Here is a 26,767-nt window from a genome sequence, read left to right on the forward strand (position 1 = left end):
AGACCCCTAAACTTCTCTCCTAATCCCAGACCCCTAAACCTCTAACTCCTAATCCCAGACCCCTAAACATCTAACTCCTAATCCCAGACCCCTAAACCTCTAACTCCTAATCCCAGACCCCTAAACCTCTAACTCCTAATCCCAGACCCCTAAACCTCTAACTCCTAATCCCAGACCCCTAAACCTCTAACTCCTAATCCCAGACTCCTAAACCTCTAACTCCTAATCCCAGACCCCTAAACCTCTCTCCTAATCCCAGACCCCTAAACCTCTAACTCATAATCCCAGACCCCTAAACCTCTAACTCATAATCCCAGACTCATAATCCCAGACCCCTAAACCTCTCTCCTAATCCCAGACCCCTAAACCTCTAACTCCTAATCCTCTATCCCTAAACCTCCAACTCCTAATCCCAGACCCCTAAACATCTAACTCCTAATCCCAGACCCCTAAACATCTAACTCCTAATCCCAGACCCCTAAACCTCTAACTCCTAATCCCAGACCCCTAAACCTCTAACTCCTAATCCCAGAACCCTAAACTTCTAACTCCTAATCCCAGACCCCTAAACTTCTAACTCCTAATCCTAGACCCCTAAACCTCTAACTCTGAGAATGTAACTCTGACTCTGAGAACAAAACTCTGACTGGGAATGTGACTCTGAGAACAGAACTCTGACTCTGAGAACAAAACTCTGACTGAGAATGTGACTCTGAGAATGTAACTCTGACTCTGAGAACAAAACTCTGAGAACGCAACTCTATCTCATTATATTTCCTCATCCAGCTTTGATCTCAAACTTGAACTGGAGGAAATTCCCTGAATACTGGAAACTTTATCTCAGATGATAAACAACAACAACAACAACATGTTGTTTTATCTTAATTAGGAATTTAATTCCAGAAGTCTTTCCAGAACATTGTGGTTTCAGGAAGCAATCATGGCTTAGCTTGGCTGTCGTTGTTTCCGTCCGAAATTGCAGCCTATTCCCTATATAGTGCACTACAGAGCCCTACAGGCCCTGGTCAGAAGTAGTGCACTATATAGGGAATAGGTGCCTTTTTAAATGTATTTGTTGTTCTTTCATGACCAATCATGGCTGTGTTGTTCCTTCTCTCTGTGTCAGGGCCGCTGGGATGCACGTGGACGCGACACTACTGTACGTATGAGAAGAGCAGCAAAGCCTTCACCATGACCACCTTTGAAACCAAATCAGCTGGCAAACAGGTAGTGTATACTGTAGTACACAGGCATCTACTGGGTGGTGAGAAACACTATATTATTAGTGTCCAGAGTTTTTACTGACCAGGAAATACTCTGGGCCCTAGTTCTAGACTATAAACTAGAGCTGACCAGGAAATACTCTGGGCCCTAGTTCTAGACTATAACCTAGAGCAGACCAGGAAATACTCTGGGCCCTAGTTCTAGACTATAACCTAGAGCAGACCAGGAAATACTCTGGGCCCTAGTTCTAGACTATAAACTAGAGCAGACCAGGAAATACTCTGGGCCCTAGTTCTAGACTATAAACTAGAGCAGACCAGGAAATACTCTGGGCCCTAGTTCTAGACAATAAACTAGAGCTGACCAGGGAATACTATTGGCCCTAATTCTAGACAATAAACTAGAGCTGACCAGGAAATACTATTGGCCCTAGTTCTAGACAATAAACTAGAGCTGACCAGGAAATACTATTGGCCCTAGTTCTAGACTTTAAACTAGACCTGACCAGGAAATACTATTGGTCCTAGTTCTAGACTATAAACTAGACCTGACCAGGAAATACTATTGGCCCTAGTTCTAGACTTTAAACTAGACCTGACCAGGAAATACTATTGGCCCTAGTTCTAGACAATAAACTAGACCTGACCAGGAAATACTATTGGCCCTAGTTCTAGACAATAAACTAGACCTGACCAGGAAATACTATTGGCCCTAGTTCTAGACAATAAACTAGACCTGACCAGGAAATACTATTGGCCCTAGTTCTAGACTATACACTAGACCTGACCAGGAAATACTATTGGCCCTAGTTCTAGACTATAAACTAGACCTGACCAGGAAATACTATTGGCCCTAGTTCTAGACAATAAACTAGACCTGACCAGGAAATACTATTGGCCCTAGTTCTAGACAATAAACTAGACCTGACCAGGAAATACTATTGGCCCTAGTTCTAGTTACACTAGACCTGACCAGGAAATACTATTGGCCCTAGTTCTAGACTAAACTAGACCTGACCAGGAAATACTATTGGCCCTAGTTCTAGACTATAAACTAGACCTGACCAGGAAATACCATTGGCCCTAGTTCTAGACTATAAACTAGAGCTGACCAGGAAATACTATTGGCCCTAGTTCTAGACTATAAACTAGACCTGACCAGGAAATACTATTGGCCCTAGTTCTAGACTATAAACTAGACCTGACCAGGAAATACCATTGGCCCTAGTTCTAGACTATAAACTAGACCTGACCAGGAAATACTATTGGCCCTAGTTCTAGACTATAAACTAGACCTGACCAGGAAATACTATTGGCCCTAGTTCTAGACTATAAACTAGACCTGACCAGGAAATACCATTGGCCCTAGTTCTAGACTATAAACTAGACCTGACCAGGAAATACTAATGGCCCTAGTTCTAGACTATAAACTAGACCTGACCAGGAAATACCATTGGCCCTAGTTCTAGACTATACACTAGAGCTGATCTCAGAGTTTTGTCAAATCAAATCAAATTGTATTGGTCACATACACATGGTTAGCAGATGCTAATGCGAGTGAAGCAAAATGCTTGTGCTTCAAGGTCCGACAGTGCAGTAATATCTAACAAGTAGATGGTATAGAGTACAGTATATACATATATACTGAGATGAGATGAGTAATGTAGGGTATGTAAACATTATTAGTGGCATTGTTTAAAGTGGCTAGTGATACATTTATTACATCCATGTATTTTACCTGGTCTTCTCAGGAAAAGGGCCCTATAAATGATTCCCTCTGTAGGAATTCCATTTTGAACCTATAAGGTTCCTCCTTTAAATCCTCCCATACCACTGTTGTGTTCTACACCAGTCTAATCACGAATCCCTCTGTTGTGTTCTACACCAGTCTAATCATGAATCCCTCTGTTGTGTTCTACACCAGTCTAATCACGAATCCCTCTGTTGTGTTCTACACCAGTCTAATCACGAATCCCTCTGTTGTGTTCTACACCAGTCTAATCATGAATCCCTCTGTTGTGTTCTACACCAGTCTAATCATGAATCCCTCTGTTGTGTTCTACACCAGTCTAATCACGAATCCCTCTGTTGTGTTCTACACCAGTCTAATCACGAATCCCTCTGTTGTGTTCTACACCAGTCTAATCACGAATCCCTCTGTTGTGTTCTACACCAGTCTAATCACGAATCCCTCTGTTGTGTTCTACACCAGTCTAATCACGAATCCCTCTGTTGTGTTCTACACCAGTCTAATCACGAATCCCTCTGTTGTGTTCTACACCAGTCTAATCACGAATCCCTCTGTTGTGTTCTACACCAGTCTAATCACGAATCCCTCTGTTGTGTTCTACACCAGTCTAATCACGAATCCCTCTGTTGTGTTCTACACCAGTCTAATCACGAATCCCTCTGTTGTGTTCTACACCAGTCTAATCACGAATCCCTCTGTTGTGTTCTACACCAGTCTAATCACGAATCCCTCTGTTGTGTTCTACACCAGTCTAATCACGAATCCCTCTGTCTGTGTGTTCTACACCAGTCTAATCATGAATCCCTCTGTTGTGTTCTACACCAGTCTAATCACGAATCCCTCTGTTGTGTTCTTCTAATCACACCAGTTCTCTAATCACGAATCCCTCTGTTGTGTTCTACACCAGTCTAATCACGAATCCCTCTGTTGTGTTCTACACCAGTCTAATCACGAAATCTAATCATGAATCCCTCTGTTGTGTTCTACACCAGTCTAATCACGAATCCCTCTGTTGTGTTCTACACCAGTCTAATCACGAATCCCTCTGTTGTGTTCTACACCAGTCTAATCACGAATCCCTCTGTTGTGTTCTACACCAGTCTAATCACGAATCCCTCTGTTGTGTTCTACACCAGTCTAATCACGAATCCCTCTGTTGTGTTCTACACCAGTCTAATCACGAATCCCTCTGTTGTGTTCTACACCAGTCTAATCACGAATCACGAATCCCTCTGTTGTGTTCTACACCAGTCTAATCACGAATCCCTCTGTTGTGTTCTTCTACACCAGTCTAATCTAACGAATCCCTCTGTTGTGTTCTACACCAGTCTAATCACGAATCCCTCTGTTGTGTTCTACACCAGTCTAATCACGAATCCCTCTGTTGTGTTCTACACCAGTCTAATCATGAATCCCTCTGTTGTGTTCTACACCAGTCTAATCACGAATCCCTCTGTTGTGTTCTACACCAGTCTAATCACGAATCCCTCTGTTGTGTTCTACACCAGTCTAATCATGAATCCCTCTGTTGTGTTCTACACCAGTCTAATCATGAATCCCTCTGTTGTGTTCTACACCAGTCTAATGGTGAATCTGGTGGTGTCTAATCACCTCTGTTGTGTTCTAGAATGGTCTGTTGTGTTCTACACCAGTCTAATCATCCCTCTGTTGTGTTCTAGAATCCCTCTGTTGTGTTCTACACCAGTCTAATCACGAATCCCTCTGTTGTGTTCTACACCAGTCTAATCACCAGAATCCCTCTGTTGTGTTCTACACCAGTCTAATCATGAATCCCTCTGTTGTGTTCTACACCAGTCTAATCACGAATCCCTCTGTTGTGTTCTACACCAGTCTAATCATGAATCCCTCTGTTGTGTTCTACACCAGTCTAATCATGAATCCCTCTGTTGTGTTCTACACCAGTCTAATCATGAATCCCTCTGTTGTGTTCTACACCAGTCTAATCATGAATCCCTCTGTTGTGTTCTAGAATGGTCTGGTGGTGAATCCCTCTGTTGTGTTCTAGAATGGTCTGGTGGTGAATCCCTCTGTTGTGTTCTACACCAGTCTAATCATGAATCCCTCTGTTGTGTTCTAGAATGGTCTGGTGGTGAGTCCATCTGAGATGTTCAAGCTGAAGTCCTGTATCCGAAGGAAGACTGACTCCATCGACAAGCGTTTCTGCTTCGACATCGAAGTGGTGGAGAGGTCTGTCATCATTATTCATATCAGTATTTGTATGAATTATCTTATTAATATTAAAATGCCGCTCCTATTTAGCCTGCTGGTCCCTGCCCTGTCTGTGCTCTAGCCAAATGGCTATGACTATGGCATGGCAACGGTAGTCCATGATGATGACAGTAACAGACCCAGTTGTCATCGTAATGATTGTTATCATCAGACTAGTGCTGGTTCCACTGCCTGTCACTTGGGACTGATTGCAACTTTGTGGGATTTGAAAAGACAGACGCCTTAATTGGGAAAACAAGTGGATGTCCCTTTTCATTAACTGTTTAAGCTCCCTGTTCAAACCTGATTGGACGTTTTTAACTCCCTGTTCAAACCTGATTGGACGTTTTTAACTCCCTGTTCAAACCTGATTGGACGTTTTTAACTCCCTGTTCAAACCTGATTGGAAGTTTTTAACTCCCTGTTCAAACCTGATTGGACGTTTTTAACTCCCTGTTCAAACCTGATTGGCCGTTTTTTATCTATTGTTATTATTAGTGTGTGGATGTGTTTAGATGTTTTCAGCTCTGTCTGTTCGTGTCCTGCATGTTCTTCTCAGTGTCCTTTCACTGAAGCCTTTTGTTTGACTAAATGTGCCATCAAGTAAGCAGTCTTTATTTTCTGTTATTTGTACCCATTTCTTCTTCTCTCTCTGTGTTTCTTCATGTCGATGTAGAACTGACATCTGTCAAGGAACTCTTTTCCGACCTCTTCAGTTAAAGTTCTGTAAAGTCCGGTATGTGACCAGTGACGTTACTATACTGTTACTATACTGTTACTATACTGTCCCCTCTCTCTCAGAGCAGTGAGCATGTTGCTGTAGCGATGAGCATGTTGCTGTAGCGATGAGCATGTTGCTGTAGCGATGAGCATGTTGCTGCAGCGATGAGCATGTTGCTGTAGCGATGAGCATGTTGCTGTGAGCAGCGATGAGCATGTTGCTGCTGCAGCGATGAGCAGCATGTTGCTGCAGCGATGAGCATGTTGCTGCAGCATGTTGCTGTAGCGATGAGCATGTTGTTGCTGTTAGCGCATGTTGCTGAGCATGTTGCTGTAGCGATGAGCATGTTGCTGTGAGCAGCGATGAGCATGTTGCTGCAGCGATGAGCATGTTGCTGTAGCGATGAGCATGTTGCTGTAGCGATGAGCATGTTGCTGTAGCGATGAGCATGTTGCTGTAGCGATGAGCATGTTGCTGTAGCGATGAGCATGTTGCTGTAGCGATGAGCATGTTGCTGTAGCGATGAGCATGTTGCTGTAGCGATGAGCATGTTGCTGTAGCGATGAGCATGTTGCTGCATGTGTTCAAGGCTGATTGTCGTGCCCATTCATTCACTCACTGAATCTATCAAACTTTACAGCTTCAAATGAACTTTGAATAAAATACATCGTTTTTTTTGTTTTTTTAATCTTTCCATTCCACCAATCACAATCACCGAATCAGACTTCACCAATCACAATCAATTTTGATGGGAATGGAAAGCGTGACACAAAAATAATATTCCACTTGAATAATTTCTTCTCATCTGCAATTACTATAATCATTTATTGATTTCAATAATATCATTCTGACTTTAAGTAATGGAGTCATTCGTCAACTTGATTCCAATTGTACAATTGTCAGATTTCAGAGCCCCTTAATGCATGGGGGGAACATTGTTGATTTTAATACGACCTTAAATGTTTGACTAGTACATTAAGAAGGACAGGAAGAGGCAGACAGACAGGAAGAGGCAGATCAAACCAGTCCTGGAGAACAAGGAGGAGAGCCATTGATCAAGTGGTTTTAATTGATGAGATGATGGCATCAGCACATTCAGGCCTTCGCTCGGCTGGGTCGGTGCGTTTCAGAATGGAGAGGGAGGGTGTAGCAGGAGCTAACCATCAGACCTGGATTCAAATACTATTTCAAATCTTTCAAATCATTTCAGCGTTTGTTCTATTTTGCCTAGGATGCCAGATGGGCAGGTCTACAGTTTGGGGAATTTTATATACGTACATTCATTGGTTTTAATTAATACAGGCAAACATAAAAAAACACAAAGTATTTTAAATTATTTCTAAAAGAGTATTTGAACCCAGGTCTGGTCAGAGCAGCTCTCTCTCTTCATCTCCAATCTGATGCGCTGCTGAGGTGAGCATGGACATTAACTCCTGTTTAACTGGCTGGGTAGCTAACTAATTTATCACCTGAAAGATCAGATATGCCACAAGGTGCTTGTTCTAACCACAAGGGCAACGTGGAGCCACGACCCCAGTCATCTTCCTGTACGGTGTACATTTGAGGACATCCTTATCCTCAAGCCTCACCCTGGGATACGGTGGAGTTGCCGCTGATCTTCGGTCAGCTTTATTTATTTTCCTCCACTAATCGTTAGTATTGGGGGAGGGGAAGCTGATCCTAGATCTGAACCTAGGGGAAAGTATACCCAGGAGCCCTCACACACCAGAGTGTGGCATGAGGCTTGCGACTGAGGTTGTCCTAAAATGGACACCGTATGTTCATCTCCAGCTCATCCATTCATCATCATTACATTACACTTGCTGTCTGGGTGTTCTGAGTCACCACAGCAGTCAGGCCGCTCTATTCCAACACGTCAGCAGCATCGGCTGCAGCATCTAGCTACATGGCTTTCAGCTAACGCTAACTCTTACTACTAGCCGGTGGGCGGTAATGTTGGGAATGCATCAATATATGAGTTCATGTTAATATTTATTTACTATTGCCTGGATACTGTTACATGGATACTATTACATGGATACTATTACATTAGTACTATAACATTAATACTATTACATGGATAATATTACATTAGTACTATTACATTAGTACTATTACATTAATACTATTACATTAATACTATTACATTAGTACTGTAACATTACTACTATTACATGGATAATATTGCATGGATACTATTACATTAATACTATAACATTAATACTATAACATTAATACTATTACATTAGTACTATTACATTAATACTATTACATTTGTACTATTACATTGATACTATAACATTCATACTATTACATTAGTACTATTACATTGATACTATAACATTAGTACTATTACAGTCATACTAGTACAGTAATACTATAACATTAATACTAGTACATTAATACTATAACATTAGTACTATTACATTAGTACTATTACATTAATACTATAACATTAATACTATTACATGGATACTATTACATTAGTACTATTACATTAGTGCTATTACATTAGTACTATTACATTAATACTATTACATGGATACTATTGCATTAGTACTATTACATTAGTACTATTACATTAATACTATATCATTAGTACTATAACAGTAATACTAGTACATTCATACTAGTACATTAGTACTATTACATTAATACTATAACATTAATACTAATACCTACAACCATACTGTAGGCCTATTATTAGTATGTTCATTCCAGATCATTTGGGACGGGACAGAAACATTATGCACAAAACATTGGCAAGGCCCAGAGGCATGATGCACACAAACTGCATATTGTTTCATGAAGGCAGCCTCTACTGTCAGTGGTTTAATTTACTGTCATAATGATCCAAAATGGGTGTGTATTCAGAGATTAGACCCACCTGGAGATACAGGGAATGCATGCAAGGAGGACAAATCAAAGCACTATGTTCATTTAGAGTGGGAATGTAAACACTGACATGATTTAGAGAAGGACACAGTACTGTGTGAAGACTACTATGTTTAAGCACAGTAGTAATGTCATTGAATTCATTTGGTAGAGGTGTTTGCTGTTTAAACATGGCCTGCTACTGTATCACTATGAGTCCGACTCAAACGGCACCCTATGCACTACTTTTGACCAGACACCTATGGGAGAGGGAGAGCCTAGGGGTCCTGGTCAAAAGTAGTGCAATATATAGGGAATAGGGTGCCATTTGGGATGAAGGCTTATGGACCCTGGGCATTGAGATGTGACTGATGTGTCCTGTGTGGTGTGTGAACCTGTTCCAGGCATGGCATCGTGACTCTCCAGGCTCTGTCTGAGTCCAACAGAAGGCTGTGGCTGGAGGCTATGGATGGCAAGGAGCCGGTGAGGAACCTCTCCCTCTGTTCTCTTCTCATCTCTCCCTCTCTCTCTGTTCTCTTCTCATCTCTCCCTCTCCCTCTGTTCTCTTCTCACCTCTCCCTCTCTGTTCTCTTCTCATGTCTCCCTCTCTCTTCTCACCTCTCCCTCTCTCCTCACCTCTGCCTCTCTCCTCACCTCTCCCTCTCTCCTCACCTCTCCCTCTCTCCTCACCTCTCCCTCTCTTCTCACCTCTCCCTCTCTCTTGTCATCTCTCCCTCTCTTCTCTTCTCACCTCTCCCTCTCTTCTCTTCTCATCTCTCCCTCTCTCCTCACCTCTCCCTCTCTTCTCTTCTCATCTCTCCCTCTCTCCTCACCTCTCCCTCTCTTCTCTTCTCATCTCTCCCTCTCTCCTCACCTCTCCCTCTCTTCTCTTCTCTTCTCATCTCTCCCTCTCTCTTCTTTTCTCTTCTCATCTCTCCCTCTCTTCTCATATCTCCCTCTCTCTTCTCTTCTCTCTCCCTCTCTCTTCTCACCTCTCTCTTCTCTTCTCTCTCCCTCTCTTCTTTTCTCACCTCTCCCTCTCTCCTCACCTCTCCCTCTCTTCTCATATCTCCCTCTCTCTTCTCTTCTCTCTCCCTCTCTCTTCTCACCTCTCTCTTCTCTTCTCTCTCCCTCTCTTCTTTTCTCACCTCTCCCTCTCTCCTCACCTCTCCCTCTCTTCTCATATCTCCCTCTCTCTTCTCTTCTCTCTCCCTCTCTCTTCTCACCTCTCTCTTCTCTTCTCTCTCCCTCTCTTCTTTTCTCACCTCTCCCTCTCTTCTCACCTCTCTCTTCTCTTCTCTCTCCCTCTCTTCTTTTCTCACCTCTCCCTCTCTCCTCACCTCTCCCTCTCTCTTGTCATCTCTCCCTCTTTCTTCTCATCTCTCCCTCTCTCTTCTTTTCTCTTCTCATCTCTCCCTCTCTTCTCATATCTCCCTCTCTCTTCTCTTCTCTCTCCCTCTCTCTTCTCTTCTCTCTCCCTCTCTCTTCTCATCTCTCCCTCTCCTCACACCTCTCCCTCTCTGTTCTCTTCTCTCCCTCTCCTTTCTCTTCTCTCCCTCTCTCTTCTCTTCTCTCTCCCTCTCTCTTCTCATCTCTCCCTCTCCTCACACCTCTCCCTCTCTGTTCTCTTCTCTCCCTCTCCTTTCTCTTCTCTCCCTCTCTCTTCTCTTCTCTCTCCCTCTCTCTTCTCATCTCTCCCTCTCTCCTCACACCTCTCCCTCTGTTCTCTTCTCTCCTGCTCTATTCTCATCTCTCTCTCGCTCTTTTCTCCATACTCTCTCCCCCCTGTCTCTTTCTCTCTTGCACGTTCTCTCTTCCTTTCTCTCTCTATTTTATTTTCACCCACCCCCCTCTCTTTCTCTCTCTCTCTTTCTCTCTCTCCCTTTCTATCTTTCCTTTTATATCCCCACTCCAGTGCAGTCTAGCTGGTTCTGGTGTCTGGCAGGGACACAGTGAAAATACGTTTGTCTTTGGTGCCCCCTTCTGGCTGTATGAAACATAACTATACTGTAGCTTTTGGACAGGTGTGTCAAACTCAATTCCTGGTGGGCTGTATGTCTAAGGGTTTTCACCCCTTCCCTTAAACTTGATTGATCAACTAACATCATTGATTAGTTAGGAACTCCCGTTGTTACCTGGTTGTGTAGGTTGTAGCTTGAAAATGGGTTGAAAATGGCAGATTTGGCCACTGATAAACAGCTGCATTGAAATACAGTGGCTAAATGGAAAACCTTATGGGTTTTTGAACAGCAGCCGTTCTGAACTGGAGCACCTCACTCGGCTGTAAGATGCCTCCATCCCTCCTGGTTATTGGACTCAATCTCAGACTCAATGTATTTTGAAAGATGAAACATTAAAGATTACAATAAGTACCGCTTTGATGTCATTACAAGCAAGCCAAATGACCAGCTAACCCAGATTGTGATAGATAAAATAGAGTTTTTGGATTGCGTAAATAACGACAGTAATTGTGTGATGGTGGGGGATGCAGGGCTGTGTTCCAAACAAAACAACAAGTGTGCTTGATCTAGTTACTCATCGGCATAGCTAGGAGAGATAAAAAATAAAAAACACCTTATAGTTGAATAATCTTTTTTGAGTCATAAAAGTGCACTGAAATTACTTGAACTATGCACACTTGGAGAGGCATGTGGCTACTTGGAGAGGCATGTGGCTACTTGGAGAGGCATGTGGCTACTTGGAGAGGCATGTGGCTACTTGGAGAGGCATGTGGCTACTTGGAGAGGCGTGTGGCTACTTGGAGAGGCGTGTGGCTACTTGGAGAGGTGTGCGTGTGGCTACTTGGAGAGGCGTGTAGCTACTTGGAAAGGCATGTGGCTACTTGAGAGGCGTGTGGCTACTTGAGAGGCGTGTGGCTACTTGAGAGGTGTGTCGGAACTTGGAGAGGTGTGTGGCTACTTGGAGAGGTGTGTCTCCTTGGAGAGGTGTGTGGGAACTTGGAGAGGTGTGTGGCTACTTGGAGAGGCATGTGGCTACTTGGAGAGGCATGTGGGAACTTGAGAGGCATGTGGCTACTTGGAGAGGCGTGTGTCTACTTGGAGAGGTGTGTGGGAACTTGGAGAGCATGTGTGTGGCTACTTGGAGAGGTGTGTGGGAACTTGGAGAGGCATGTGGCTACTTGGAGAGGCGTGTGGCTACTTGGAGAGGTGTGTGGGAACTTGGAGAGGCATGTGGCTACATGGAGAGGCATGTGGCTACTTGGAGAGGTGTGTGGGAACTTGGAGAGGCATGTGGTTACTTGGAGAGGCATGTGGCTACTTGGAGAGGTGTGTGGGAACTTGGAGAGGCATGTGGCTACTTGGAGAGGCATGTGGCTACTTGGAGAGGTGTGTGGGAACTTGGAGAGGTGTGTGGGAACTTGGAGAGGCGTGTGGCTACTTGGAGAGGCGTGTGGCTACTTGGAGAGGTGTGTGGGAACTTGGAGAGGTGTGTGGCTACTTGGAGAGGTGTGTGTGGAACTTGGAGAGGTGTGTGGCTACTTGGAGAGGTGTGTGGGAACTTGGAGAGGTGTGTGGCTACTTGGAGAGGTGTGTGGGAACTTGGAGAGGCATGTGGCTACTTGGAGAGGTGTGTGGGAACTTGGAGAGGCATGTGGCTACTTGGAGAGGCATGTGGGAACTTGGAGAGGTGTGTGGGAACTTGGAGAGGCATGTGGCTACTTGGAGAGGTGTGTGGGAACTTGGAGAGGGTGTGGCTACTTGGAGAGGTGTGTGGGAACTTGGAGAGGCATGTGGCTACTTGGAGAGGCATGTGGCTACTTGGAGAAGCATGTGGCTAATTGGAGAGGTGTGTGGGAACTTGGAGAGACATGTGGCTACTTGGAGAGGCATGTGGCTACTTGGAGAGGTGTGTGGGAACCTGGAGAGGCATGTGGCTACTTGGAGAGGTGTGTGGGAACTTGGAGAGGCATGTGGCTACTTGGAGAGGCATGTGGCTACTTGGAGAGGTGTGTGGGAACTTGGAGAGGCATGTGGAACTTGGAGAGGCATGTGGCTACTTGGAGAGGTGTGTGGGAACTTGGAGAGGTGTGTGGGAACTTGGAGAGGTGTGTGGGAACTTGGAAGGTGTGTGGGAACTTGGAGAGGCATGTGGGAACTTGGAGAGGTGTGTGGCCACTTGTAGAGGTGTGTGGGAACTTGGAGAGGTGTGTGGCCACTTGGAGAGGTATGTGGGAACTTGGAGAGGTGTGTGGCCACTTGTAGAGGTGTGTGGCCACTTGGAGAGGTGTGTGGCCACTTTGAGAGGTGTGTGGCCACTTGGAGAGGTGTGTGGCCACTTGGAGAGGTGTGTGGGAACTTGGAGAGGTGTGTGGGAACTTGGAGACAGCAGTTTGACCTCTTTCTCAAACCCTTGACATTTGTTTTGTCTTATGTTACACCTACCACACATTGTCCAGGAATATTCTGATCATGTTACTGAATGTATCCAGAGTTTTTTCAGATTTAGTTCAACAAATGAGGTGAAAAGTACAGTAAGTGTAAAATGCACACGCAATCAACAGTGTAGTATTTAGATTCAGTCTTGTGTCAGGTGAACTGTTGGGTCCTCACTTTTAGTCTAATTATTTCCCCATGATCTCCCAACTATTACCTTTTAATTGCTACCATGGTATTGCATATGCTTTCCATACTTCTTCTGTAAGGAACATTTCAGTGTAGCTCTGTCCACAAAGGAGAAATTCCACCCGTGTAAAGGGTTAACAACAAACAACAAACTTCCCTCCAGGAAGTGTTTGACACTCTGCTTCAGGATGCGTCCCCTTGTAAAATGGTTTTCAACTGAGTGGAATTAACTCTGTTGATTTTCTCCAGATTTACAATCTTCCAGCCATTCTGAGCAAGAAAGAAGAGAGTAAGTACAATATACTACACAACACATGCAAAATATACTACAAAACATATGTACAATATACTACACACCACATGTAAAATATACTACACAACACATGTAAAATATACTACACAACATATGTACAATATACTACACAGCACATGTCAAATATACCTCACAACACATGTATAATATACCACACAACATATGTACAATATACTACACACCACATGTACAATATACTACACAACACATGTCAAATATACCCCACAACACATGTATAATATACTACACAACATATGTACAATATACTACACAACATATGTCAAACACATGCCAAATGTACTACACAACACATGTATAATATACTACACAACACATGTATAATATACAACACAACATATGTACAATATACTAAACAACACATGTCAAATATACTACACAACATATGTCAAACATATGCCAAATGTACTACACAACACATGTATAATATACTACACAACATATGTACAATATACTACACAACACATGTCAAATATACCCCACAACACATGTAAAATATACTACACAACACATGTACAATATACTACACAACACATGTACAATATACAACACAACACATGTACAATATACTACACAACTCATGTCAAATATACTACGCAACACATGCACAATATACTACACAACATATGTACAACATACTACACAACACATGTACAATATACTACACAACACATGTACAATATACTACACAACATATGTACAACATACTACACAACACATGTCAAATATACTACACAACACATGTACAATATACTACACAACACATGTACAATATACTACACAACACATGCACAATATACTACACAACACATGTACAATATACTACACAACACATGCACAATATACTACACAACACATGTACAATATACTACACAACACATGCACAATATACTACACAACACACGTGCAATATACTACACAACACATGTCAAATATACTACACAAGGCATGTACAATATACTACACAACACATGCACAACATACTACACAACACATGTGCAATGTACTACACAACACATGCACAATATACTAAACACCACATGTCAAATATACTACACAACACATGTGCAACACACTACACAACACATATACAATATACTATACAACACATGTATAATATACCACACAACATATGTACAATATACTACACAACACATGTCAAACACATGCCAAATGTACTACACAACACATGTATAATATACTACACAACACATGTATAATATACCACACAACACATGTATAATATACCACACAACATATGTACAATATACTATACAACACATGTCAAATATACTACACAACATATGTCAAACACATGCCAAATGTACTACACAACACATGTATAATATACTACACAACATATGTGCAATATACTACACAACACATGTACAATATACTACACAACACATGTACAATATACTACACAACACATGTAAAATATACTACACAACATATGTACAACATACTACACAGCACATGTCAAATGTACCACACAACATATGTACAATATACTACACACCACATGTACAATATACTACACAACACATGTCAAATATACCCCACAACACATGTAAAATATACTACACAACATATGTACAATATACTACACACCACATGTACAATATACTACACAACACATGTACAATATACTATACAACACATGTACAATATACTAAACAACACATGTCAAATATACTACACAACATATGTCGAACACATGCCAAATGTACTACACAAAACATGTATAATATACTACACAACACATGTATAATATACAGCACAACATATGTCGAACACATGCCAAATGTACTACACAACACATGTATAATATACTACACAACATATGTACAACATACTACACAACACATGTACAATATACTACACAACACATGTACAATATACTACACAACACATGTACAATATACTACACAACACATGTACAATATACTACACAACACATGTACAATATACTACACAACACATGTACAATATACTACACAACACATGCACAATATACTACACAACACATGCACAATATACTACACAACACACGTGCAATATACTACACATGTACAATATACTACACAACACATGTACAATATACTACACAACACATGTCAAATATACTACACAACGCATGTACAATATACTACACAACACATGTACAACATACTACACAACACATATACAATATACTACACAACATATGTACAACATACTACACAACACATGTACAATATACTAAACACCACATGTCAAATATACTACCCAACTAATGTCAAATATACTACACAACACATGTGCAACACACTACACAACACATATACAATATACTATACAACACATGTATAATATACCACACAACATATGTACAATATACTACACAACACATGTCAAATATACTACACAACACATGTCAAACACATGCCAAATGTACTACACAACACATGTATAATATACTACCCAACACATGTATAATATACCACACAACATATGTACAATATACTACACAACACATGTCAAATATACTACACAACACATGTCAAACACATGCCAAATGTACTACACAACACATGTATAATATACTACACAACACATGTATAATATACCACACAACATATGTACAATATACTATACAACACATGTCAAGTATACTACACAACATATGTCAAACACATGCCAAATATACTACACAACACATGCCAAATATACTACACAACACATGTATAATATACTACACAACACATGTAAAATATACTACACAACACATGTACAATATACTACACAACACATGTAAAATATACTACACAACATATGTACAATATACTACACAGCACATGTCAAATATACCCCACAACACATGTATAATATACCACACAACATATGTACAATATACTACACAACACATGTACAATATACTACACAACACATGTCAAATATACCCCACAACACATGTCTAATATACCACACAACATATGTACAATATACTACACAACATATGTACAATATACTACACAACATATGTACAATATACTACACAACACATGTCAAATATACTACACAACATATGTACAATATACTACACAACACATGTCACATATACCCCACAACACATGTATAATATACCACACAACATATGTACAATATACTACACACCACATGTACAATATACTACACAACACATGTACAATATACTAAACAACACATGTCAAATATACTACACAACATATGTTGTCAAACACATGCCAAATGTACTACACAACACATGTATAATATACTACACAACACATGTATAATATACAGCACAACATATGTACAATATACATTTGTCAAACACATGCCAAATGTACTACACAACACATGTATAATATACTACACAACATATGTCAAATATACCCCACAACACATGTAAAATATACTACACAACACATGCACAATATACTACACAACATATGTACAACATACTACACAACACATGTACAATATACTACACAACACATGTACAATATACTACACAACACATGTACAATATACTACACAACACATGCACAATATACTACACAACACATGTACAATATACTACACAACACATGCACAATATACTACACAACACACGTGCAATATACTACACATGTACAATATACTACACAACACATGTACAATATACTACACAACACATGTCAAATATACTACACAACGCATGTACAATATACTACACAACACATGTGCAACACACTACACAACACATATACAATATACTATACAACACATGTATAATATACCACACAACATATGTACAATATACTACACAACACATGTCAAATATACTACACAGCACATGTCAAACACATGCCAAATGTACTACATAACACATGTATAATATACTACACAACACATGTATAATATACCACACAACATATGTACAATATACTACACAACACATGTCAAATATACTACACAACACATGTCAAACACATGCCAAATGTACTACACAACACATGTATAATATACTACACAACATATGTGCAATATACTACACAACACATGTCAAATATACCCCACAACACATGTCAAATATACTACACAACACATGTACAATATACTACACAACACATGTACAATATACTACACAACACATGTACAATATACTACACAACACATGTACAATATACTACACAACACATGTACAATATACTACACAACATATGTACAACATACTACACAACACATGTACAATATACTACACAACACATGTACAATATACTACACAACACATGTACAATATACTACACAACATATGTACAACATACTACACAACACATGTCAAATATACTACACAACACATGTACAGTATACTACACAACACATGTACAATATACTACACAACACACGTGCAATATACTACACATGTACAATATACTACACAACCCATGTACAATATACTACACAACACATGTCAAATATACTACACAACACATGTACAATATACTACACAACATATGTACAACATACTACACAACACATGTCAAATATACTACACAACACATGTACAGTATACTACACAACACATGTACAATATACTACACAACACATGTCAAATATACTACACAACACATGTACAATATACTACACAACACATGTACAACATACTACACAACACATGTGCAATGTACTACACAACACATGTAAAATATACTACACAACACATGTACAATATACTACACAACACATGTACAATATACTACACAACACATGTACAATATACTACACAATACATGTCAAATATACTACACAACACATGTGAAATATACTACACAACATATGTACAACATACTACACAACACATGTACAATATACTACACAACACATGTACAGTATACTACACAACACATGTACAATATACTACACAACACATGCACAACATACTACACACCACATGTACAATATACTACACAACACATGTACAATATACTACACAACACATGCACAACATACTACACAACACACATACAATATACTACACAACACATGTCAAATATACTACACAACACATGCACAACATACTACACAACACACATACAATATACTACACAACACATGTCAAATATACTACACAACACATGTACAATATACTACACACCACATGTCAAATATACTACCCAACTAATGTCAAATATACTACACAACACATGTGCAACACACTACACAACGCATGTACAATATACTACACAACACATGTACAATATACTACACAACACATGTCAAATATACTACACAACATATGTACAATATACTATACAACACATGTACAATATACTATACAACACATGTATAATATACTACACAACATATGTACAATATACTACACAACACATGTGAAATATACTACACAACATATGTACAACATACTACACACCACATGTGAAATATACTACACAACTTATGTACAACATACTACACACCACATGTACAATATACTACACAACACATGTCAAATATACTACACAACACATGCACAACATACTACACAACACACGTACAATATACTACACAACACATGTCAAATATACTACACAACACATGCACAACATACTACACAACACACGTACAATATACTACACAACACATGTCAAATATACTACCCAACTAATGTCAAATATACTACACAACACATGTGCAACACACTACACAACGCATGTACAATATACTACACAACACATGTGCAATGTACTACACAACACATGCACAATATACTACACACCACATGTCAAATATACTACCCAACTAATGTCAAATATACTACACAACACATGTGCAACACACTACACAACGCATGTACAATATACTTCACAACACTTTTAAAATATACTACACAACACATGTACAAATATACTACACAACACATTTACAGTATACTACACAACAAATGTACAATATACTACACAACACACGTAGAATATACTACACAACGCAGGTACAATATACTACAAAACACATGTCAAACACATGCCAAATGTACTACACAACAAATATCAGATATACTACACAACACATGTACAATATACTACACAACACATGTACAAAATACTACCCAACACATGCCAAATATACTACACAACACATGTACAATATGCTACACAACACATGTACAATATACTATACAACACATGTACAATATACTACACAACACATGTACAATATACTACCCAACACATGTCAAATATATTACCCAACACATGTACAATATACTATACAACACATGTACAATATACTATACAACACATGTACAATATACTCCACAACACATGTACAATATACTCCACAACACATGTACAATATACTATACAACACATGTACAATATACTACACAACATATGTACAATATACTATACAACACATGTACAATATACTATACAACACATGTATAATATACTACACAACATATGTACAATATACTACACAACATATGTACAATATACTATACAACACATGTACAATATACTATACAACATATGTACAATATACTATACAACACATGTACAATATACTATACAACACATGTATAATATACTACACAACATATGTACAATATACTACACAACATATGTACAATATACTATACAACACATGTACAATATACTATACAACACATGTATAATATACTACACAACATATGTACAATATACTACACAACATATGTACAATATACTATACAACACATGTACAATATACTATACAACACATGTACAATATACTATACAACACATGTATAATATACTACACAACACATGTACAATATACTACACAACACATGTGAAATATACTACACAACATATGTACAACATACTACACACCACATGTACAATATACTACACAACACATGTGAAATATACTACACAACATATGTACAACATACTACACAACACACGTACAATATACTACACAACACATGTCAAATATACTACACAACACACGTAGAATATACTACACAACATATGTACAACATACTACACACCACATGTACAATATACTACACAACACATGTGAAATATACTACACAACATATGTACAACATACTACACAACACACGTACAATATACTACACAACACATGTCAAATATACTACACAACACATGTACAATATACTACACAACACATGTCAAATATACTACACAACATATGTACAATATACTACACAACACACGTAGAATATACTACACAACGCAGGTACAATATACTACAAAACACATGTCAAACACATGCCAAATGTACTACACAACAAATATCAAATATACTACACAACACATGTACAATATACTACACACCACATGTACAAAATACTACCCAACACATGTACAATATACTACACAACACATGTACAATATACTACCCAACACATGTACAATATACTATACAACACATGTACAATATACTCCACAACACATGTACAATATACTACACAACACATGTACAATATACTACACAACACATGTACAATATACTACCCAACACATGTACAATATACTACACAACACATGTACAATATACTACCCAACACATGTCAAATATACTACACAACACTTGTCAAATATATTACACAACACATGTACAATATAGTATAGTTCTGACTCTCCTAGATGTACAAAGAGTGAATAATATGTGTAATAACAGATGCATTATCTAATTCTAACCCTTGTTGTTGTTGTTGTTGTTGTCTGTAGCCATCCACTTCTACTTATTAACTCAGTTAGAGTCATTTGAATAGTGTGGATCATCATTAGTACACACTCTCTATGTGAGAGAACAGCTGCAATCACACCACTCTGAGTATTTCTCCACAATCGCCCCCTATTCCCTCTGTGTAGTGCACTACTTTTCAACAGAGCCCCGTGGGAACCTTGTGTTCTGTGTATTGAACCCATTCAACCCTGCTCCTTTGTGTTCCCTGTGTTACAGCGTACCTAAACGAGGCAGGGTTTAATTTTGTGAGGAAATGTATTGACTTGGTGGAGGTACGAGGTGAGTCATCACAGCAGCCATTTTTTATCCCTTCTCCTGGGCTTCAGCTGTCAAAATAGACTGCTGAACTCAGTCTCACTGTAATCCTACATGACCAAACACGGTAACCAACACCACTTTTCATTAATGTGTGTGTGTGTGTGTGTGTGTGTGTGTGTGTGTGTGTGTGTGTGTGTGTGTGTGTGTGTGTGTGTGTGTGTGTGTGTGTGTGTGTGTTTCAGTGAGGTAAATTACTTAAGTAAAAATACTTTAAAGTACTACTTAAGTAGTTTTTTGGGGGAATATATGTCTGAATGTTGGAGTGTGCCCCTGGCTATTCCTCAATAATAATTTTCAAAAACAAGACAATTGTGCCGTCTGGTTTGCGAAATATAAAGAATTTGAAATTATTTAGACTTTTACTTGTGTTACTTAAGTATGTTTTAGGAACTCCATTTACTTGTGTTACTTAAGTATATTTAAAACCAAATACTTTTATTTTTTAATTTAATTTTTTAGTGTAATTTTTTTACATTTACTGGAGTCATTGTCTATGAAGGTATCTTTACATTTACTGGAGTCATTGTCTATGAAGGTATCTTTACATTTACTGGAGTCATTGTCTATGAAGGTATCTTTACATTTACTGGAGTCATTGTCTATGAAGGTATCTTTACATTTACTGAAGTATGACAACTGAGGACTCTTCCCACCACTGGTGTGTCTGTGTGATCTCATAGGGATCAACACGTTGGGCCTCTACAGAATAGGAGGGGTCAACTCTAAGGTCCAGAAGTTGATGACCACTGTGTTTGGTAAGTAGCCTCTGCTCTCTCTCTCCCTTTCACTCTCTCTGTCTCTCTCTTTCTCTCTCTTCCTCCCTCTCTCTTTCCGTCCCTCTCTCAATTCAATTCAATTGAAGGGCTTTATTGGCATGGGAAACGTGTTAACGTTGTCAAAGCAAGTGATATAGATGATAAACAAAAGAGAAATGAACAATACAAATTAACAGTAAAAATTACACTCACAGAAGTCTCACAAGAATGAAAACATTTCAAATGTCATATTATGTCTACAGTGTTGTAATGATGTGCAAATAGTTAAAGTACACAAGGGAAAATAAATAAGCTTAAATATGGGTTGTACATTAAGTGTGTATATATATCTATTAAGTGTGTATATATAATCTAGTGAGTGTGTATATATAATCTAGTGAGTGTGTATATAGTGTGTATATATAGTCAGTGTAGGCCCCGCCACATACAACCAGTGTTGGCCCCGCCACATACAACCAGTGTCGGCCCCTCCACATACGACCAGTGTTGGCCCCTCCACATACAACCAGTGTTGGCCCCTCCACATACAACCAGTTTAGGCCCCACCACATACAACCAGTTTAGGCCCCTCCACATACAACCAGTTTAGGCCCCGCCACATACAACCAGTGTTGGCCCCTCCACATACAACCAGTGTCGGCCCCTCCACATACAACCAGTTTAGGCCCCACCACATACAACCAGTGTCGGCCCCTCCACATACAACCAGTTTAGGCCCCTCCACATACAACCAGTGTCGGCCCCTCCACATACAACCAGTGTTGGCCCCTCCACATACAACCAGTTTAGGCCCCTCCACATACGACCAGTGTTGGCCCCTCCACATACAACCAGTGTTGGCCCCTCCACATACAACCAGTGTTGGCCCCTCCACATATGACCAGTGTCGGCCCCTCCACATACAACCAGTTTAGGCCCCGCCACATACAACCAGTGTCGGCCCCTCCACATACGACCAGTGTTGGCCCCACCACATACAACCAGTGTTGGCCCCTCCACATACAACCAGTTTAGCCCCCGCCACATACAACCAGTTTAGGCCCCTCCACATACGACATGTGGCTCAGACGCTCGTAATAGGATTCCACCTTCCTCCTATTTTGTCCTCTTGCGTGTTTGATGTGTCAGCAGAGGTCGTAGCGGTCTCTCTCTCTCTCTCCTTATTTCTCTCTCTCTCTCTCCTTCTTTCTCTCTCTCTCTCTCTCTCTCTCTCCTTCTCTATCTCTCTCCTTCTTTCTTCTCTCTCTCTCTCTCTCTCTCTCTCTCTCGCTCTCTCTCTCTCTCTCCTTCTTTACTTCTGTAACCTTAGTGGCATCAGTTGGTCTGTATGGCTCAGTTTAGATTATGCTATGCTGTCTATCATCCACCTCAGAGGGACCTCTAGTTTTCACTGAAGTCAAAGTGAGAGAGTCAGCTGTGTCAAACAATGTATTGTTGTGTAGTTTATATATATATATATATATATATATATATATATATATATATATATATATAAAACTGAAAAAGGATAACTTGTAAGGCCAAACAAAGCATTCATAACCCATAGACCTACGTAGACCCATAGACCTACGTAGACCCATAGACCTACGTAGACCCATAGACCTACGTAGACCCATAGACCTACGTAGATGCTTTACTAACCCCTCATAACCCATAGACCTACGTAGATGCTTTACAAACCCTTCATAACCCATAGACCTACGTAGACCCATAGACCTACGTAGATGCTTTACAAACCATTCATAACCCATAGACCTACGTAGACCCATAGACCTACGTAGATGCTTTACAAACCCCTCATAACCCATAGACCTACGTAGATGCTTTACAAACCCCTCATAACCCATAGACCTACGTAGATGCTTTACAAACCATTCATAACCCATAGACCTACGTAGACCCATAGACCTACGTAGATGCTTTACAAACCCCTCATAACCCATAGACCTACATAGATGCTTTACAAACCCTTCATAACCCATAGACCTACATAGATGATTTACAAACCCCTCATAACCCATAGACCTACGTAGATGCTTTACAAACCCCTCATAACCCATAGACCTACGTAGATGCTTTACAAACCCCTCATAACCCATAGACCTACGTAGATGCTTTACAAACCCTCATAACCCATAGACCCATAGACCTACGTAGATGATTTACAAACCCTTCATAACCCATAGACCTACGTAGATGCTTTACAAACCCCTCATAACCCATAGACCTACATAGATGATTTACAAACCCCTCATAACCCATAGACCTACGTAGATGCTTTACAAACCCCTCATAACCCATAGACCTACGTAGACCCATAGACCTACGTAGATGCTTTACAAACCCCTCATAACCCATAGACCTACGTAGATGCTTTACAAACCCCTCATAACCCATAGACCTACGTAGATGCTTTACAAACCCCTCATAACCCATAGACCTACATAGATGCTTTACAAACCCCTCATAACCCATAGACCTACATAGATGCTTTACAAACCCCTCATAACCCATAGACCTACGTAGATGCTTTACAAACCCTTCATAACCCATAGACCTACGTAGATGCTTTACAAACCCTTCATAACCCATAGACCTACGTAGATGCTTTACAAACCCTTCATAACCCATAGACCTACATAGATGCTTTACAAACCCTTCATAACCCATAGACCTTAGACCCATAGACCTACGTAGATGCTTTACAAACCCTCATAATAGATGCTTTACAAACCCCTCATAACCCATAGACCTACGTAGATGCTTTACAAACCCTCATAACCCATAGACCTACGTAGACCCATAGACCTACATAGATGCTTTACAAACCCCTCATAACCCATAGACCTACATAGATGCTTTACAAACCCTTCATAACCCATAGACCTACGTAGATGCTTTACAAACCCTTCATAACCCATAGACCTACGTAGATGATTTACAAACCCCTCATAACCCATAGACCTACATAGATGCTTTACAAACCCTTCATAACCCATAGACCTACGTAGACCCATAGACCTACGTAGACCCATAGACCTACGTAGACCCATAGACCTACATAGACCCATAGACCTACGTAGACCCATAGACCTACGTAGACCCATAGACCTACGTAGATGCTTTACAAAGACTTCATCAGAAAAGGCACACTGTATATTTTAAGTCCACTCCTGAGCTGTGTTCTGGAACAGGTCAGTCAGGTACAGTGTAATTGTGTAAATGGTTGTGTTGTTGTTTTGTATCCCGTAGCAACCAAGGCTCCAGTTGATATGAACCTGGACCCAGACACCTGGGACAACAAGACCATCACCAGCGGCCTGAAGAATTACCTCAGGTACACACACACATACACGCACACACACACACAGAGATATGCATGGACCTAGTGAATTAGCTGAGGTCATGTTGCCCTACCAGTTGCTCCCTGCTCCTCCCTGGCTAGGAATCATCATGACATTGCTTAATGCCTTCCTGAAACCCTCCCATCCTTGGTCAACCAGTGTGTGTGTGTGCACACACTTGCATACTCCCTATCAAAGATTGTAGAAGCATGTTTTTGGTGTAAGCGTTATCTGGAGGGAGTTTTCACCATTGTTAACGCTGGGAAAAGAGTGGATAGTTGAGACGTACGCTGTCTCCCTCCTCATGTTCCCTTTTCATCCACCAGGTGTCTCTCTGAGCCTCTGCTGACCTTTAAGCTCCACAAAGACTTCATCATGGCCGTCAGTAAGTAATACAATGGGGAGAGATTATCAGCACACAGCTGACCTGCAAAACCACTAACCAAACCCTGACCCTAACCCTTACCTTAACCCTGACCCTATCCCTTACCTTAACCCTGACCCTATCCCTTACCTTAACACTGACCCTATCCCTTACCTTAACCCTGACCCTATCCCTTACCTTAACCCTGACCCTATCCCTTACCTTAACCCTGACCCTAACCCTTACCTTAACCCTGACCCTATCCCTTACCTTAACCCTGACCCTAACCCTTACCTTAACCCTGACCCTAACCCTTACCTTAACCCTGACCCTAACCCTTACCTTAACCCTGACCCTAACCCTTACCTTAACCCTGACCTAACCCTTACCTTAACCCTGACCCTAACCCTTACCTAAACCCTGATGCTAACCCTTACCTAAACCCTGACCCTAACCCTTACCTTAACCCTGACCCTAACCCTTACCTTAACCCTTACCTTAACCCTGACCCTAA

The 26,767-nt window shown here is 40.2% G+C and overlaps 1 protein-coding gene across 4 annotated transcripts in view; it reads left to right on the forward strand.

The window, feature by feature from the left end:
- LOC112236611 (rho GTPase-activating protein 42-like) overlaps nt 1–26,767 on the forward strand; it is a 202,715-nt gene that overhangs the window by 144,719 nt on the left and 31,229 nt on the right. For 2 of the 4 annotated variants that reach the window (XM_042296537.1, XM_042296538.1), the window contains exons 9-17: nt 1,127–1,227; nt 5,072–5,181; nt 5,879–5,938; nt 9,202–9,280; nt 13,630–13,669; nt 21,668–21,730; nt 22,450–22,524; nt 25,798–25,882; nt 26,216–26,274. In XM_042296537.1, coding sequence (XP_042152471.1) covers nt 1,127–1,227; nt 5,072–5,181; nt 5,879–5,938; nt 9,202–9,280; nt 13,630–13,669; nt 21,668–21,730; nt 22,450–22,524; nt 25,798–25,882; nt 26,216–26,274 — 672 coding nt within the window. The remainder of the gene's footprint in view (nt 1–1,126; nt 1,228–5,071; nt 5,182–5,878; nt 5,939–9,201; nt 9,281–13,629; nt 13,670–21,667; nt 21,731–22,449; nt 22,525–25,797; nt 25,883–26,215; nt 26,275–26,767) is intronic. The other 2 variants (XM_042296539.1, XM_042296540.1) reach the window with 1 other exon arrangement.

Source organism: Oncorhynchus tshawytscha, linkage group LG13, assembly GCF_018296145.1.
Source record: "Oncorhynchus tshawytscha isolate Ot180627B linkage group LG13, Otsh_v2.0, whole genome shotgun sequence".
Taxonomy (NCBI): Eukaryota; Metazoa; Chordata; class Actinopteri; order Salmoniformes; family Salmonidae; genus Oncorhynchus; species Oncorhynchus tshawytscha.